This window comes from Lonchura striata, chromosome 10 (assembly GCF_050655825.1).
Source record: "Lonchura striata isolate lonStrDom1 chromosome 10, ASM5065582v1, whole genome shotgun sequence".
Classification (NCBI taxonomy): Eukaryota; Metazoa; Chordata; class Aves; order Passeriformes; family Estrildidae; genus Lonchura; species Lonchura striata.
The window spans coordinates 14339435-14356723 of NC_140712.1; the positions used below are offsets into that span (position 1 = coordinate 14339435).

The 17289-nt window shown below is 38.0% G+C and overlaps 1 protein-coding gene across 1 annotated transcript in view; it reads right to left on the reverse strand.

Annotated features, from left to right (window-relative positions):
- Nucleotides 1-17289, reverse strand: part of FBN1 (fibrillin 1) — a 144529-nt gene that overhangs the window by 105879 nt on the left and 21361 nt on the right. Inside the window, exons 5-6 of the mRNA XM_077785902.2 lie at nt 16957-17052; nt 15342-15437 (exon numbers count right to left, since the gene is read on the reverse strand). Coding sequence (XP_077642028.1) covers nt 15342-15437; nt 16957-17052 — 192 coding nt within the window. The remainder of the gene's footprint in view (nt 1-15341; nt 15438-16956; nt 17053-17289) is intronic.

The following is a 17289-nucleotide window of genomic DNA, read 5'->3' on the forward strand; positions in this document are numbered from 1 at the left end:
CTCCAACTTGTAACACGAATCAGTGTTCTGTTAGTAACTGTTTCAAACAGCGTGGCTGCTAGATCAGATGAACAGACATGAGAGAGCAAGCTCTGGAAAAGATCCATACTGCTTGTAGGTAGGGGAAAGCCAGAGCAATAAGCCTTCAGGGAACAAGTGTGAAGCAAACAAGGATACAAAGAGGCAAAACAGCAAAAGAGCAGGGAGACAAAAAACAGGAAGGCGGCAAAGACGGGATGGATCAAAGCAAATGGAAGAAATGAGTGGGAGGCACAGAGACAAGGAGAGATAAACAGTGGGAGCCAGCAGACACCACTGTGAGAAGGGGAGAAAAGGAAAGCAAAGGGAAGGAAAAGGCCGGGCAGCCCGAGAGCTTCTCCAGCCGACCAGGAGAAGGAGCTCAGCCAACGACCTGGGTAAAAATGACCCAACTCGAAGCCAGGCAGCCAAAGCCATCCAGGAGAGGAATCCCTGTATGGAGCAGGGTGGGAACAATCCCAGCTGCACCCGGGTGACCTGCAGCAAGCACCACGTGTGGCAGAGGAATGGGCAGGAGCAGCACCCAGCCCTGTGCTCCAAGAACAGCAGTGAGCAAGAAGAAAAAAGATGCCTGAGAACATCCCAGAGATAGAGAGAGCATCTCACTGATACATCTGGCTATGCACTCTGAAATACTATCCACTAGGATCATTGGGTGGCCAAATATGAATAAACAATGACTACACAAATTGCAGCTATTAACCATCCCTTTTCCCAAAAGGCATTTTCCTCACATTTGTAGAACTGATATCCATATTTGTTTTCTACTTTGATACTTTCAAGATGAGCAAGTACAAATTATGTACCCTGATATCATTTATATAGTTAAATGTCACAATCCTAAATCAAGAAAAACAAACACCAGACCAGTGATAAATAAGAATATGAGATAAAAAAGGCGTTACAAACCACATGAAGAATGGCCTAATCTAGCAGTGACCACATACTGCTTATCTGTTTAATTAGGCAGCTCCTATCTATCCATCTCAAAGTAATAAAATTAACTATACTGAATAACATTGGAAGCTGTTACTAAAGGATTTCTAATAGATAGCAAAAAACTTGTGCTATCTTCTGAAATATTTTTACACTAAAAAAACAATAATTGAACAATTGAGTGGATTAGAATAAACCATTATGAGGTCTAACTGTGCTCCTATCTTCAGAGCTAAAATCTATTTTAAAAACAAAAGAGCAGTAAGATGTGTGTATGTGTGTGTGTGTGTTCTTATGTATATATATGAAGATTATTTCTGAGAAGACCAAGCTTCATTTCACAGTCAAAACAGACTGTTAAGCACATCCTGATAATTTTTTTCTCCCCAACAAGTTTTCCTGGTGTAACTCAGCATAATACAAAGCAAGTATTTAAATTAATGGGTGATCCTGTCAAGGAATCAGGACTCAGAGAAAGAACAGAAATGAAGTAATCCAAGTGTAGGCAGTGTCTCAATGTTTACCTTACCTTTCTGGATAAAGCACCTGCTCCACACCACCAAAACTCCCGAGTATGTCTTTCCTTTTAACTTACACTGGGCTTTGAATGAAGTATCAAGCCATCAGGAAGCCAGTGATCCATTAAACTCCCTGTACCCTCGAACCACAAGAGATTCACAGCTGAGACAGATGATATTTTAGGTATTAAAAGTCAAATTCTGCTTGGGACGAAGTGCAAGAGAGCAGTAAATGCCAGGCAGAACCTTGGGATTCCCACAACTGGTAAGAGGAGAGCGGGGCAGGGAAGCAGGAGGGAAGAGGGAAGAGGCACTGGGGAGCAGTGAGGAGTTAGGAGGGGGAAGCACAGAGTGCAGCATAATGCAGTTTAAAGTTCCTCTATGGGAGCTCTGGGATCTGCCTAAGCTGCAAAGTTTAGCAATTGCAGTGCCAATTTAAATTTGTGCCTAAAAATATAGGAAAGATTTTAATTTTTAGTAGAATTGGGTACATTTAACAATCCAGGTGGTCATCAATACATATGTGATTCCCTTCCAGCAACGTTAATGGAACAACAGACTGTTCTGTGCGGTGTCTAAAGTTTCAGTGCTTGTAAACCAGCACTGTGGGAAAACTTTTAGGTGGTTTTAAAAAAATTCTTGTAAAACAGTAGAAAGCTCATAATTTAAGACACTTCAGTGGAAGAGAAAACTTCCTCCTGATTATCAGAAATATTTTGCACTCCATCCAAAAAGCAAGTAGGACTTCCTCCAGGAATAATGTCTTTTACCCACATCATTCTTGTCAGGAAAGTGTCTGAATATCTGTTTTAATAATTAAGTTTCAGGTTTCACCTACACTTGTGATAAATAATATTCACAGGAGAAAAATGTTTTTAGAGCATCAAATAGTTTAGTCTTATAAAATAAAATAAGCTTGTCATGGTTAAACTACCCTTACATAAGAACATTTTCTCAGTGTGTGAATATATGATAAGCTTAAATTATAAAGATATTTAACCTGCACCTTTGAAATGAGATAACCACTGGATTGGAACTCTTGCCTGGCAGCATGCTGATTTTTTTTATTCCTCCCATTTCATTTAATTAGCAACTTGAAATTGGATCAGTAACTTTTAAACAGCTGATTTAAAGCCCTGTTCACAAAAGTGATCTTGGTTGTTTTTCATATGAGCATCAGGCTGCCCCACTGCAGGGCAATAATTCTGCTGTGATCTCATTCCACTTTGGAAGAGGTGTGGAGAATCACTGGCACCTTGGGTACTGCATCTGCATCAACATCCCCCACTGCAAAGCACACACAATTCTGACTACTTGAACAAAAACAACAAACAAAAAAACTACACAAGGGCATCATCTCAGCAAAAAAGGAAGGTCCAAATCTCTTCCAAATCTGCTCAAATTTGATCATAACCTAAACCCTACTAAAATGCAAACATCTCCTTTAGATTTAAAAGGGCCACTTATGCTTCAAAAAGCTATTGGAAGACACAGACAAATTTGTCTCGGTGTTAATCAATGTTCATTAACATACCTGCATTCTAAAAGTGCTTTAGAAATTAAAATACCACATGAAAGACTCTGTATGTGGCATGTAAGCCCAGAAGGAAAAGAACACTATATTGTAAAACTGAAAGAGGCTGTATTGATTTTCTTTGTTATTTGCTCTACTAGAGTATTTCTCACTCATCATCTTGAAATCCCTAGATGCAGTTAAATAAATACCATTATATAATGGTATTTTCTATCCACTGTAACCACAATCTTCACTAAAACATATTTATATTTGTGGCTTATGCATTTAAGCATTTTCAACTTTTATCCAAAATTACTGATTGATAGTATTGTGTGGTAGCACAGCACACATCTAATTGCTTTCTCAATAACCTTATTGAAATCTGGCTGACAAGATTTTATCAGATCTCTCTGACTTCTGATTCGAAGTCCACTTTGGTCTTTGAGCATCCTTTTATTTTATGTGAGTATGTTTTAGATCAATTCAAGAGTGACCATGAAATTTCATCCAGGCTTCACCTCTCTGAACAATGTTAAGACTTCTACCTTCAGATTTAAAATACTGGCTGAATGTCTGAATATAAAACTAATACATAGGCACAAGTGTGTGTGTGTGTGTGTGTGTGTGTGTGAGAGAGAGAGAGAGAGAGAGAGAAATGCAGGTAAAATCTACCCTCTGGACATAGCAAAACAGGCTGTAGAATAAACACAAGCCATTCCCTGCAGGGTTTTGGCAATAGTTTACACTAAGTGGCAAATCATTACTGCTTTAGGTATTTCTTGAAATGCCAGTCATATTGAACTCTTCTGGTATTTCCTGGGATGCATGGGCAGTTGCCTAGAAATTCTGTATGTGGTATTTGATGCCAAATCACTGTGTAACATTTTATAAGATTACCTAAATATTTATGAACAAAGAATAAAAGTCATATATGCATATGCACAAACCCTATCTAATTTGTTTAAATAAGTTCAGACATTAAAAAACTCAATTCTCATATCAAGAATTCCTTCAGCAGACAAACATGAAGCAGTCTCTCAGTAGTGGGAGATGTGAAAAGGAGCTCCTGTAAGCTGTATTCCAGACAACTCCCACTGAAGTGTCAAAACTACTCTAAGTCTTCTCAGTAAGTCTCTCCTCCATTATGCTGAATTTGAAGGAAGTGTATTTATTCATTCATTTATTAAAAGAGGACCAGGATACCAGTTCTAATATGTTTGGGGGATAATTGACTCATAGATGCAAAGGCTTGCTGCTGCTGCAGAGTAACAAAGAGAAATTCCTCCCAGCTTGAACTGAAATGGACATCAACAATGTAGGCTGCAGGAAGTTGTTATTTCTTCTCAAAATTCTAAACAGCTGTTTTCAAGGCAGATTAAAAGATTTTTCAATGTTTGGATTCAACTCAAGACCTTTATCTAATGCATACTTTGTATTTGAGTATTTGTTGAATTAGAAATTTAATAGAGCAGCTGAGTATTTTAAAATCTTTTGGAAGATGTGAAAAAGGGATGTGAACTCTAGCACACCCTGTAAAGCATAAATTTCTTACCAAAAGAATATGTTATTCATGTGCTCTGTACATTAGGTCAATTATTACTCACTTTCTTTGGAAAACCACCAAGTGCCTCCACCCTTTATAACAGAGCACTGTAATCAACTGTAGTAAGAATAGCAGAATTATTTTAATACACACCGGTGGCTCAGGCCTGAGCTGAAGAAGGCTTGAACAGTAATAGACTAAGAAGGATTTGCCATCATCTTTCCTTTTTAAGAGGGAAAGAAATTAATGTTTCCTTGTACACCTTTGTAAATAATTTCAATTGCACATAAATAGGGAACAATTTATAAAAAGGAATGCTTTAAATTTGGCCTCCAATTTAAACACTTCTGTTATTTAATGACAAATTCCATAAACAATCTGATACTAAAACTTCTTCCACAGCACGTCTTTCATTTCCACTAACCCAGTTTAACCTCTCATCTTCCTTGCACTCAGCAGCTGTACAAAGCACTTCTTTTGTACTGACTTCAGCAAGTGACTGAAGTGTCAGTGCTAGATTGAAAATGCCTTCTAAAACCACGACTTTTGTATTGAATTTGGAACCAAGTTTGATACAACTTGTACTGTTATTTTAATATAGTATCACCTTTCATAAAACCATATCTTTTTGGGCTCCTGCTGGGACCTGAGAACTGAAATAGCACAAGGTTTAATGCATGGCACTTCATTTTGTCCAGCCTGGCTCAGGCCAAGAGAAGCATTTCAAATTATTTAGACAACCACACAGATTAAATACCCAGCAAGATAGCTTGCTAAGTCATTCATCATTTGCCATTCCTGGCCTGTGCTTGTGTCTAGCAATGTTTTCACTAGAAGAGCCATTCAGATGAATGGAATGCACATCTCCACTGAGTCTCCCCTGCTTAAGCAGCAGTCTAAAAACGTCTCAACCTACCTCCAATGCTCTTTTTCCCAGATATTTGAAAACTGGCTACATCCTCTCTGTCATCATCTTCTTGCCTTTCTTCCCTTCTCACCTGTATCTCTTGCTTTTGCTTTATGGGCCTTATAATTCTACCAAATTTCAGTGTATTAAAATATTATCATCTCTTTACTTCAATCCCTCAAAAAGTTCACAAATTGTCCTCTTATTACTCTAACCCCTCAACTCAAGAACCAAGTAGCTAGAATTAGTTCACACCACAGGGTGTAATTCAAGTTCAGACATAAAATCTGCATCATTAGGCTATATCTTACCTTAAAGGTTATTGGAACTGAAGTAACTTAACATAAACTCTCCTATCACAGAATCCTTTCACAGAGGTAGATCACTCAGCTCTTTTCTCACTGCAGATCTTTTGGTCTTTGAAGCCTGTGGCTTGGAAGTAATTTTTGACCCTGTGGCTTCTTCTGAAGTCTGTATTAATCCAACTGTAAAGCTGCCATACTTGCATTTTACAAACCTCTCCAAGTTACCACCCATACTGTCCCACCAGGACATGGAGATTCTCATAAAGGCTTTCATCATATCCCAGCAGGACAATTATACTTCACTGGTTGCTTGTTTTACTATTACCTCTTTTAAACATTTCAAGTCCAAGTAGTATTCTGTCACTGTACTGTTCAACTGAGCTAAGACATCTGAACAATCCTGACAAGAGACCAGTCCAATGGCCCTTGAAGAAACAGTTCAGGTGTGTCTCACTTTAAGAGTCACCTTAATTGCATTTTAAAGACAGCATGCTCTTTCCACTGTATGTTTACCACTTTTTCTTGCTGTAGTTTTCAGAAACATAAGCAAACAGGAGCTGTTGAGATCCTGAAATCTCCCATCACTGAGGTACTCAGCTGCTTCCTAAATCAGGTGAAATTATCAAGTACTTAATAGGTCTCCCCATCTTTTTGTATTAAGAGACAAGCAGGTAACTACAATAAGTGTCAAGTGCAAACAGGAAAACTCTCCTGACAATGTGTCTGGAGTTATTGGTATTACTTGGATTCAAAACCATTCCCTATTCCTCACCCTGTGAACCACTGTAGCTTTGTCAACTTATTTTTAAACTAACTGTTCCACTTTTTAAATTTTATTAGTCAAGTACATCTAATGTCATCAGCATAACATGTGCTTTCATTTCACAGCACTCAATCAATCACTGCCACAGGAAAAAAACACTCTGGATAACAGAACACACAAATAAGAAAACAAAGCAGATGATCTGGAATTATGAACACTTGGATAATGTTAGCACTGGACCTTCATTAAATAGCTAATAGGTCTGAATGGTACAGCTAGAGGTGTTACAAATCACAGACTAACACATATTTTAGCACATTTCCCACAGTCCTGGACAATCCACTCCAACTGATCTTGTTTGAGCAGGGGAGTTGGACTAGGTGATCTAAAGAGTTCCTGTCCACCCTAAGCAATTCTGTAAGCTGAAATACAGTTAGAAATTACCCTCTCACCCTGTAAATCTTACAGTTCTGTTTTTTAAAAGAATGTAAATGCATTGTTTGATAGGCAGGAGTTACCCCACTAACCACCAGACGTGGTATTTTGGTGTGCTGCCTGTTTTTGCCAGAGATAAACTGATTTTCCAAACCTTGCTGAAAATTCAGCTATCAATAGATTCAATGGAGCAATTGTAAATAATGGGACTGAGATAAAATGATCTAGAGCAAAAGCTGAGGGCTTAATCTTGAGACCAAGGAATACTATGAGGTCCCTGTGCATACAGAAATAAGGAAAATGGTAAGTCTTGTAAAATATCACTGAACTTAACAACCACTGCAATGCCAGCAAGGATGGCTCTGGCTTTGTCCCATGCTGTGTGCAGTGGTGCAGGATGAAAGCATCAGCCACCACTTCCCCACAGAGGCAAGAACTGTGAGCATACAGGTTTCTCCTCAGCTCCTGCTTCCCTATGACTGTCAACACCTCTGTGTAAGAAGAAAAAAGCCCTAGAGGGTCACAGAAGACCATTCATTCCAAGGAGTAAGGAGCAAATGGGGACAGCACTGAACACCTGGCAATCATTGAGTAAACTTTGCAAAAAACATAAACATTGAGGACAGGATCATTATAAAACATGACTGAGACCACTTGGTGAGCCAGGCTTACTTCAGTTAAATGCTTTTTAAAAATTCAGGCACACACTAAGATAAACATTCAGGGACAAGTATAACAGTGCAGAGACCAGTCTTTCAGAATGGGAGACCTAAAATCTGAATTACACCACCATGGAAAGAAATGAGGGCTATGGCAAAGCAGACTCAGTTCCATTAACATAGCTGTGCTAGTTTAGCTTGGGTAACACCATCAACGAATACAAAGGAAATGTATAACACCACAATCAAAACTCAGGTGCTTAAAATGGTTTACATTTCTTAAAATATAAACCCACATGTACATATGTGTAAACACACAAGCATTGTTAATCATTTTCATGCCTTTGCACACCTTCCTACAGGGAAGGGAAATACTGAATTTTAGCTTCGTTATGTAGAAAAATTTCACCTTTCTTCCCAGAAGAAGTTTCTTGTAGATAAAGAGTGCAAAGCCAGGCTCTGTTTTACAGCATAGCAGAATTTGGAGAGTGATATTTCTCTCAGGGCTCCTTTCTTTTCAGACCATATTTAGGCCTCTTTTCTTTTCCTACAGCGTTTCTCTAAAGTGCCAAACTGTACAAGCTATCATGAAAAAAAAAAATAAATACTACTCAGTCATTATTCATGAACCTCTGATGGGCAATTGGAATTGAGAATGTGCCTATCCTTACGACTGCTCTTAGGTAGTTGTTTCCCACAAATTTTTTGCAGCTTTTATGCTGATACAGGGTAACAGCTTACTTTAGAAAAGATTTTTTTTACAGAGATTTCAACAGCTCTTGTATAAATACGTAGCAAAAAAACTTATATGTGTCAAAACAGTTACACTGACCACTTTGAGCACCTCTCTTTAAGATGCATTTTCATTAGCATTTTGCAGCTGACCTACATAAAAGAATTGTTTTACTTGGAAATGCCTTCATCAGTTTACCCTTTCATTAGGTTAGATCTATGTTTTAAAAGAGGTTTCTTTTCTTTGTTAGAACTGGACATCAAGAAAGTTTTAGATCACTTGTAAAAACAAAGAAAATAAAGTAAGTCACCAACTCAACTGAGGCATCCTGCATACTGATACTTGCTTCTGTGGCAACTCTAACAAAAATTCTGAGCTTACCAGCCCAAGAAGAAAAAAAAAACTATGAATGGGTGATTCACAAGGAAAACATTTGTTTTCACAGTAACAAATAAGAGGATTTCAGGTAGCAGTGCTTTCTTATATCAAAATATATTGCAGCCCAGAGAAGGAGTAATTTTATCCATAAACAGCTAAATAGGTATTGTTAGGTAAGTTCTCAGCTGCATTTACTCATTCCCTACATTATGTCCAACTCTGGGAGTCACCATTTCAAAGGCAGCTTTTCTTTGGAAAGTTCCATGAGAAATCAGTTGTGGCCAGCTATTTTATTTTTTACAAGCTTTGGCTGAAATTAGAAAAATGGGCCTGGTAAAATGGTACTAAGAGGGGAACACCGGCCCTAAGATACACATTCTGAAGGCCTCAAATGTAGCATCATGCTGCAATGACAACCAATATCAATAAAAGCTGATTCAATCTTTCAGCGCACACACACAAAAAAAAAAATACTCTTGTGATACAACACATGAGAGGGATTCTATCCAATTCTCCCTGGAACACTGCAGAGAACAGATCTGGCAGTGTAGGCCAGTCAGGGAAGCTACAGCTTTCAGCTGTCTGCACTGTGTATACAGAAGTTATAGCTGTATGATCTGCATTTAACATCCCATAATCTCTTCATGTAGGCAACTTCTACAAAGCCTCTCCTCCACTCTTCCTTTCTCAAGACACTACAAGGCAGACAGCAAGAACCACATACAGGCAAAGCCAGTACAAGGTGCAGCCCGGCTGCAGTGAGAGCTGAACCCAATTTTTTGCACAGCAAACAGGAGCCAGCAGCTGCCAGCAAAGCTGGAGGTAAGAGTCAGGTTCAACAACAAAGCTGTTTGCTGTACCAGAAGAATGATCTAGTGACTCTCCTGTGAGTCCTTTCAATGTCCTACAAGAACCAAATCGCAACAACTAGAACAATGTAACTATTTCATTCAGATGTTGTAATGATAATTTATACCAAATACAGACTCCACAATCTGTGATTAAATTTGTATGCATCTCCACTGCTACAACTAAAATCAAAACAAAACAAAGTCCAAACAATACTTTACTGCACATCTAAAGGTCAGTGTCCTTAGCAGCCAATCAAGAAAGCATGGAAATATAAAAAGGTCTGCCAAATAGCTGAATGAAAACTTTAGATTTGTTTGAGTGAAATCAAAACTCAATTTGGAACAAAATGTAAATGTTCGGCTTTGTGTACAAAAGTTGGAGCCCTCACATCTCACAAGAGACCTAAGCCATATGTACTTAATCATTTATGGATCTTGATTAAGCTTATATTTGAAGAAACATTTTAAAACTGGCTATATAATATTTTAAGACACACAAAACATAGAGCAAGCAACACAGGACCAATTATTGGGTGAACATGCAAGGACCAGAACAATGGATAAAAGCCTTCCTATACGTAAGATCCCAAATGCTTTTTGGCATCAAATAACAGACTGAGATGAGTCCTGACTTCTGATCCAGAGATCTATTGATTATATTGCCAAGTATTACAAGCCACCTAAATCACACACAATCATTCTGTAGAGGCTGACTCCTCGTCCATAAAGTTGCAGCTTAAATTTTAAAAATTAAAAAACTCATCCAGTTAGCTCAACCTATTTTTTAGAAAAGATAACCCAAAGGAATTCTTACTCTAAAACTGAAGAACATCAAGGTGACAACATATACTGAAATTATTTTAAAGTCAGTAAAACATCACTCTGTGACTAAATATATTGATCATCAGTCTGAAGCCATTTTTCATAACTTTTCAGGGGGGAAAAACGTGTGCAAGAGTCCTTATTGCAGACCTTCAAGTTTAGCCATCCTTCAGTTTGTGCTATAACATTGTACATGCATGCGTTCATGTTACAGGGCTGCAGAAATTACATGTCTATGTCAACAGATGTGTTTCTTGGAAGAAAGCAACAGAAATCAAGTTTATTCAAATGTTTGCCAGCTACCATATGCTGCAATACTACTTTAAATGTAACATAAGGCTTTGGGAACATACTTTTACTGCTATCTACACTTTGTTATTTACTTTCCATTTAGACTAAATACCAGAGACGGGGCACACTAAGGGGTGCAGTGTCCTCTTTGTAAAAACATTCTACCCGTTGTAGTATTTAGAAAGGAAAAAAAATATACAGAGTCCTACATTACTCTTGACCACTTTCAGTGGCTGCACTTTCATAGGGAGGCTCCAGGAAAGATATTTTTACATATGGCATTAATTCTGGGAACTTTTAATAATGGCCAAATATAATTAAAAATTATGCAAAAATTCCTGCCATGAAGAGAGCAGTACAGAAACAACTCTGTTTGAAGAAAAAGCAATCGTTTGCTCATATTCTGAGTCCATAAAAAAACAAAACACACGTGGTACGTTTTTAATATTTGAACTACATCAGGCCCAATTCTGCTCCTATGTGAAGCGAGTGGCAAAACTCCAGAATGCAGCAGGATTGAGCCCCTGATGTTGTCACAAGCATTCAAATAAACAAACAGGTCTGTAACACATTCTAAGCTTCCACTGTGTTCCTCTAAATGAATCCAGAAAGAAAAAGAAAAAGCCCATTTCATTGCATTTCTGCAATACAAGGATAACAACAATGTACAACCTTCTATTATATAGAATTCACCCTCTTAAAGTATTTGCACCCAAATGTCTCAAGAGGAACAGTTTCAAAGAGTCAAGAAAACCTTTGTGCACAAATTTGTAGACAGCTCTACCAAATCTGTTTTTTGATCTTCCTGAGTTCCTAACATGATTTTTTCTCTGGACTTTCATAAAGTGCAAGATACAGGGATGTTTTCACATGACCCAAATGTGGGCATCTCCCACAGCCAGCTAAATCCCGTAGGCTCTTTTGCAGACAATAGAAAGAGCTGTCAATGTTCTGAATCATCCTCAGGGAAACATAAGCTAAGTCTCTGCTCTCAGTTTCTTCAGCAACTCTAAAAGAAACTGCAAAATCTGTAACTCACTCAAGTTATTCAGCATTAACAGTAAAATAGCATAAGGATGGCATCTAGTTTTTAACCAGTGGGAGAAATTTTGCTTCGTCCACATCTTCATTTTCTGCTATCTGTGATTTCATTCATAATATGATAACTGATAAACTAAAAGCTGAGGGCATCTCTCAGATCTTAATTAACTCTGAAAGCTTGGGCCAAAATCCAGCAAGGCCCTTAAGCACTTGCATAATTCTAAGCATATTGACATCTTGGGGTTGAACTTAAAAGCATGTCAAAGCCCATCACTGGACCAGTGCCAGAGAACTCAGCACCTTCCTAAAAGAAGTCCCTGAAGTTCAATTTTTAACTGAGGCAATATCTGTAAAATATTTTCCTTTCTGGGCTATGTATTTTAAATGTGTCTTAAATGGCTGTAGGAAGCATTCCCAACTCCACTACCCTTTTACTGTTGACTTTATGTCAAGTCCGCCTTTTCGAACACTATTCCACAGAAAGGCCAGGTCTGTTGTTTTATGACACAGCTGCATACACTTGACAGTATGTCCAGGCAGCTTCTCCTGCTCTGGAAAGGAGCCAAACACCACACACAACAACTCATGAGTTAATGATACATGTGCACTAGGATAAAGTTATTGATCCACTTCTGGTGAAGCCTGGCATAAACTCCCAGGACACAAAGAGGAACTCCACTGATAAAAGTGAATCTCAAAATTCCTCATGCTCATGTTTATAGTGTTTTACACCAAGATTAACACTTCTAAGACATAAAAAAAAAGTGACATGTGTGCCAAAACGGTCCAAGGCCAATTGCTACCCTCTCAAAGAATGACTGAATAAATACATAGAAATACTCATGCCACAGATTTGATGGTGTTTCTTAGACTGAAAGCAGTGGGTCTTTCACCCACTTTCCAGATAAAGCCCTTGATCTACACAGAAATCTTGCAGATCTTCATTAACAATCACATGGCCGACATTTACTGAGGTAATGTATGGAAAAGCTACTTAAAACAGGAGACACTGTTTCAGAACAGAACTACACAACTTGTCTCTGTAGCTAAGAAACTGGATCTAATTTTGTTCCAACCACCTGCAACATTTTAAATGTTTTCCCTATCGGATTATTAGAAGAACCCCACGTGTTTGGTTGCCTCGACATTTTATTCAAGTCAGTTCTGAGTTATGACATATGAAGCAAAGGCTGGAATATTCTTTGGTGTGTGACATATGTGCCACAAACACTCTGACTGTTACTGTTAGTTGATGCTTGTAGAGAAAAGCACTGGGTGATACACAGCAGTAAATCACTTCCATAACTGTTAGTTTGTGGGATGGCATAACCTAGAAGTCAAATCACAGACAGATGGAGAATGTGTATGCCACAAAACTGTATCACTTCACATTACATTTATATTCAGAAATGGTGTTTTCAAAACAATCTGCTTCTCTTGCTTCTGCCAGAAATGGCATAGTTTAAGACACTCTTTCTCTTGAGTATTTTCCCTCTCCCCCCCCACCACTCCATGCACAAAGATGCTTTGGTTTTGTTTCCTCCCCTCTTTGCTTTCTTTCTAATAAATACACTATTTTATTCTACAAGGCATGAATCTTGTCAATTTACTGGATAACATCCATTCACATGTACATCAGAAGCCCACCAGGGAGTGTCAAATCCACATAACTTTCCAAAGCTAGATTCAAAATATGGACCTCTTACTTAGCTGACAGCTGTGTAAAATCATGTGCAGCCAGACAACTCCCCACTGACCACACAGGTGCATGTGCTGAACAAGGCAAGTTATTCTAAGACCAAGATTAGTTTATACTTGAAAAGTTATCTTCATAAAAAGTTTTTCTCATGGCATAATGTGATTCTGAGACCAAAAACCACCACACCCTTTTTAGAGGTGGGGAACATATTAGCTCAGCTAGGTAGAGAGGCTGAAGGAAATCTATGAAAGCAGCCAAATTTCAGAGGTTTTCTGGGAAGATACGACAATCATTTGGCCTCAACACAGCAAGCTAGCATTAACCAGGACTACTACAGCTCATTAATGTCTACTTTCTCTTTTATTGATAACTATAAAATCAAACACGTGTTTTAAGTAAAAAACTGCCTATGGACAAGGCATCTAAGTTACAGATTTCCACCTCAAATGTGCACACATGCAATTTCAGGACAGCTTGACTTGGCTCAAATGGCTTTGTGCCACCAGTTTCTCACTCCACCCACCACCAGGAAGGAGCCCTGAGGGGCAGGACTGAAGCTGTTACCAGGACTCAGCCTAGAAACTTGCCCTAATGATGTGGAGTCAAACTGGTCCCAGATCAGGAACACATAAGTAGCACTAAACAATCTTCTTCTGAACTTACACTTTACACCTTTTCACCAGACAGAAGGCTCAAAAACTTCACCCATGAAGAACAAGCATTAACTGCTTGCAATTCCAAGTCTTTGCAGTAATATTCTGTGGATTCTCACCTGTAAGCAGTTACACTCTTCAAACTTAGGAACTTTAACCTAATTGCCCATTCCTCTTAGTCCTCTCCAGCAGTGAGATCCCATGATTCAGAACTGAGCTACATTTCAATCCTTGGAAAAATCTCACCATTGGTTTGAACTACTTTTATAAAATCTGAGTGGACATCTGTCACAAATTCACACAGTGTCAACACAGCAATTTTACCTGCTGCAGGGAGTGTTGGAAATACCAGATTCATCAGTTTAAGCATAGGAAAAAAAACTTTGGTCCCCTCAGAATTATTGTTCTGTATCATCCACCTATGCTGCCACATAGAAAAGCTGTTACTCCTCCGGCTGCAGCACTGACAGTAAAGATCATCTGACACACACACTGACAGAAATTTCATGTGCTAAGCATTCCTCAACATGGAAGCTCAAAATCAGATTGTCTATTCTGTCCCAGATTCACAGAGATGTACCACAACCTATTATATTAATAGAATGCATGAATTCCCACTACACAGACCAATTGCTCTGACAAATTAAAATATTTTATTTGCATTTTTATAAAACTCAATAGGATTATAGCTAAACATTGTCCACTGTACTACTCACAAATGAAATGTTACATTGGTTTAATAACCTGAAAAAAAATCCACATACCATATAAGGCACTCGATATCATGTTTTCATTTGAAGATAATCACTATGGATATGTAACTAAAAAGTTAAATTTAAAATAATAAATTTGTACAAAATGGAAAAGAGATTTGAATAAACTCTGCAAAAGAAAACATAACAAAGACAGAGGCAAGATGCTACTCATCACACATATCAGATTCAAACACCTTTTCTGATTACTTAGAAACTGAAGTTTGAGCAAAAGCACACAAACACTTTCATTTGCCACCTCTTCCACTGGAGTGTTTTCATCGCAAAAAAAGCAAACAGTTATGTCTGTATTCATTCTGGCCTCTCTCCTATGAAGTTCACATACTTCTAAAAATGCTACTTATAATTTATTTTCTGTCTTGTGACCAACAAAAACAAACACAACCAATTCAGCTATAGAACACAACAGGTAATGGCCCAACAGCCCTACTGCTAGAGGTGCTGGAACATAATTATTCCCACTGATTTAGGGCACGTACCTCTCTCACACTGGGGTCCAGTAAAGCCATACGTGCAAGCACATCGGTTTGGAGCTACGCATCTCCCACCATTTAGACATCCATTTTCACAGACAGCTGTATCAAAGGGAAGGCAAGAGTAATCTTTACTGAGCTGTTTTCAGAAAGACATGAAGATAAGTACTTGGCCAATTTAGGTAAACTGGTAAAAATGGTAAACATACCAAACTCTTTTCCTAGAACCTACTTTATGACCTTCTACTTCTTCTTGGCCTCATCAGTACCATAAGCTCATCTTTTCAAGGAAGCTTCACACAAATACAGGAACAACCACAGCTTTTCTGACCTATCAGAGCCTTTCTCTTTGGGATAGCTGGACAATCCCATAACTTCAAAATAATATCTCTTTCAAACTTGTAACAAACAAATATGGATAGAGATTGTATAGAAAAGACACAGAGGAATATTTCATCTCTAAATCCTCAAATGTATTTGTTCCTTCTGTAATAATCCAGTATTAAAAGGCAGTTTGTTGGTGTTAAATAAATAATGCTATTAACTAGGCTTGCAAAATTGAATCAATATCTATTCCATGTTAATTCAAAACACTCTTCCTCTGAATCTTCCTCTATTGTCTAGCTTCAGAAGTCAATTTTTAATAATAAACTCCAAAAGCAATTCTCAGAAATAATCAGAAAATACAACATGCACATGAAAAAGGAGATTTTAAATACAATTTGATGTTCATTGAGTAATGTTATTCTTTGTTCCGTTTCACATTCACTTCAGTAGAAAGAAGATTTCCATTTATCCTCTTTTATCCACTTGATATTTCACAGTGAAGGCAGAAATGCAATTCTTAATCCTTTCACCACGTGATCCTCCTCCAGATTATTAGGGTAAATTCCTCATCCCACTGAAGTTCATGTAAAGTGTGCCATTGATTTTGACAGAGCACAACAGGTTTTCATTAAATGAGCTAAATACATTTTCTGTGTCAGACCAGTATTTCACTAGATAGCAATGTGACAGCCTTGGTTAAAAGCAGTGTCTACATCCTTATTTGAGTTACTTCACAGCATTCCAGCCAAGAAGAACAAGAGAGCACCAGAGTCAGTTTGGGAGAGATTTCAAGCAGAAGATCCAGGAATGCTTTTGACTAAGGACTGATTGAGGAAATTTTAAAAATCTGTCAATCAACTCTAGTAAGAAAACCTCAAAATTTCTGATGCATACTAGCTAATTCTGATGCAAACACTGAAAACAGGATTTTTTATTAAAAATCCTAATTTTATCTATAAAATGAGAATGGAATCCCATGTAAAATTTAGATTTATGACCCACTGCTCTGGTGGGTGAGAAGTCCTGGAGGTCAATGGGAATTATGGCAGTGTGAGAACTACAGGATCAAGTTATATTCTATTATTATGAAGTCACATGATGTTTATTTTTATAGTCTTGATCAGTATGATTTCACTCAGCATTCATTACAAAGTCACATATTTTTCTGTAAAATTTCACTATATCTGGTCTAAAACAGCTCAAGTTCAGCAGTTGAGGTTTAGTGCTAAAGTGTATCCAACCCACACATCACAGAATTACTTAACAGCATCTACATTCCTAGGAGTGTACTTACGCTGTCCACAGTGAGTTCCTGTGTATCCCTTCTGACAGAGGCAATGGTCATCACTGCAGCTACCCCCGTTCATGCACCGGATGTTACAGTGTTGGACTTGAAAGGAAAAAAGATTTTCCTCAGTTAAATCAAACCAGTCAGAAACACTTTACTGTTTGCTAAAGGTAAACATTTACCTTTTTTTTTTTTTTTTTAAGGGATTGATTCTGTGAACCAGAAAGTTTTAGGAGTCAACAATGCACATTTTATGACAGATACAGAAAATGGCACTACAGAACAGAATATAGATTTACAGCCCCTAAGGAATATAGGACATGGTGCATGATGCACTCT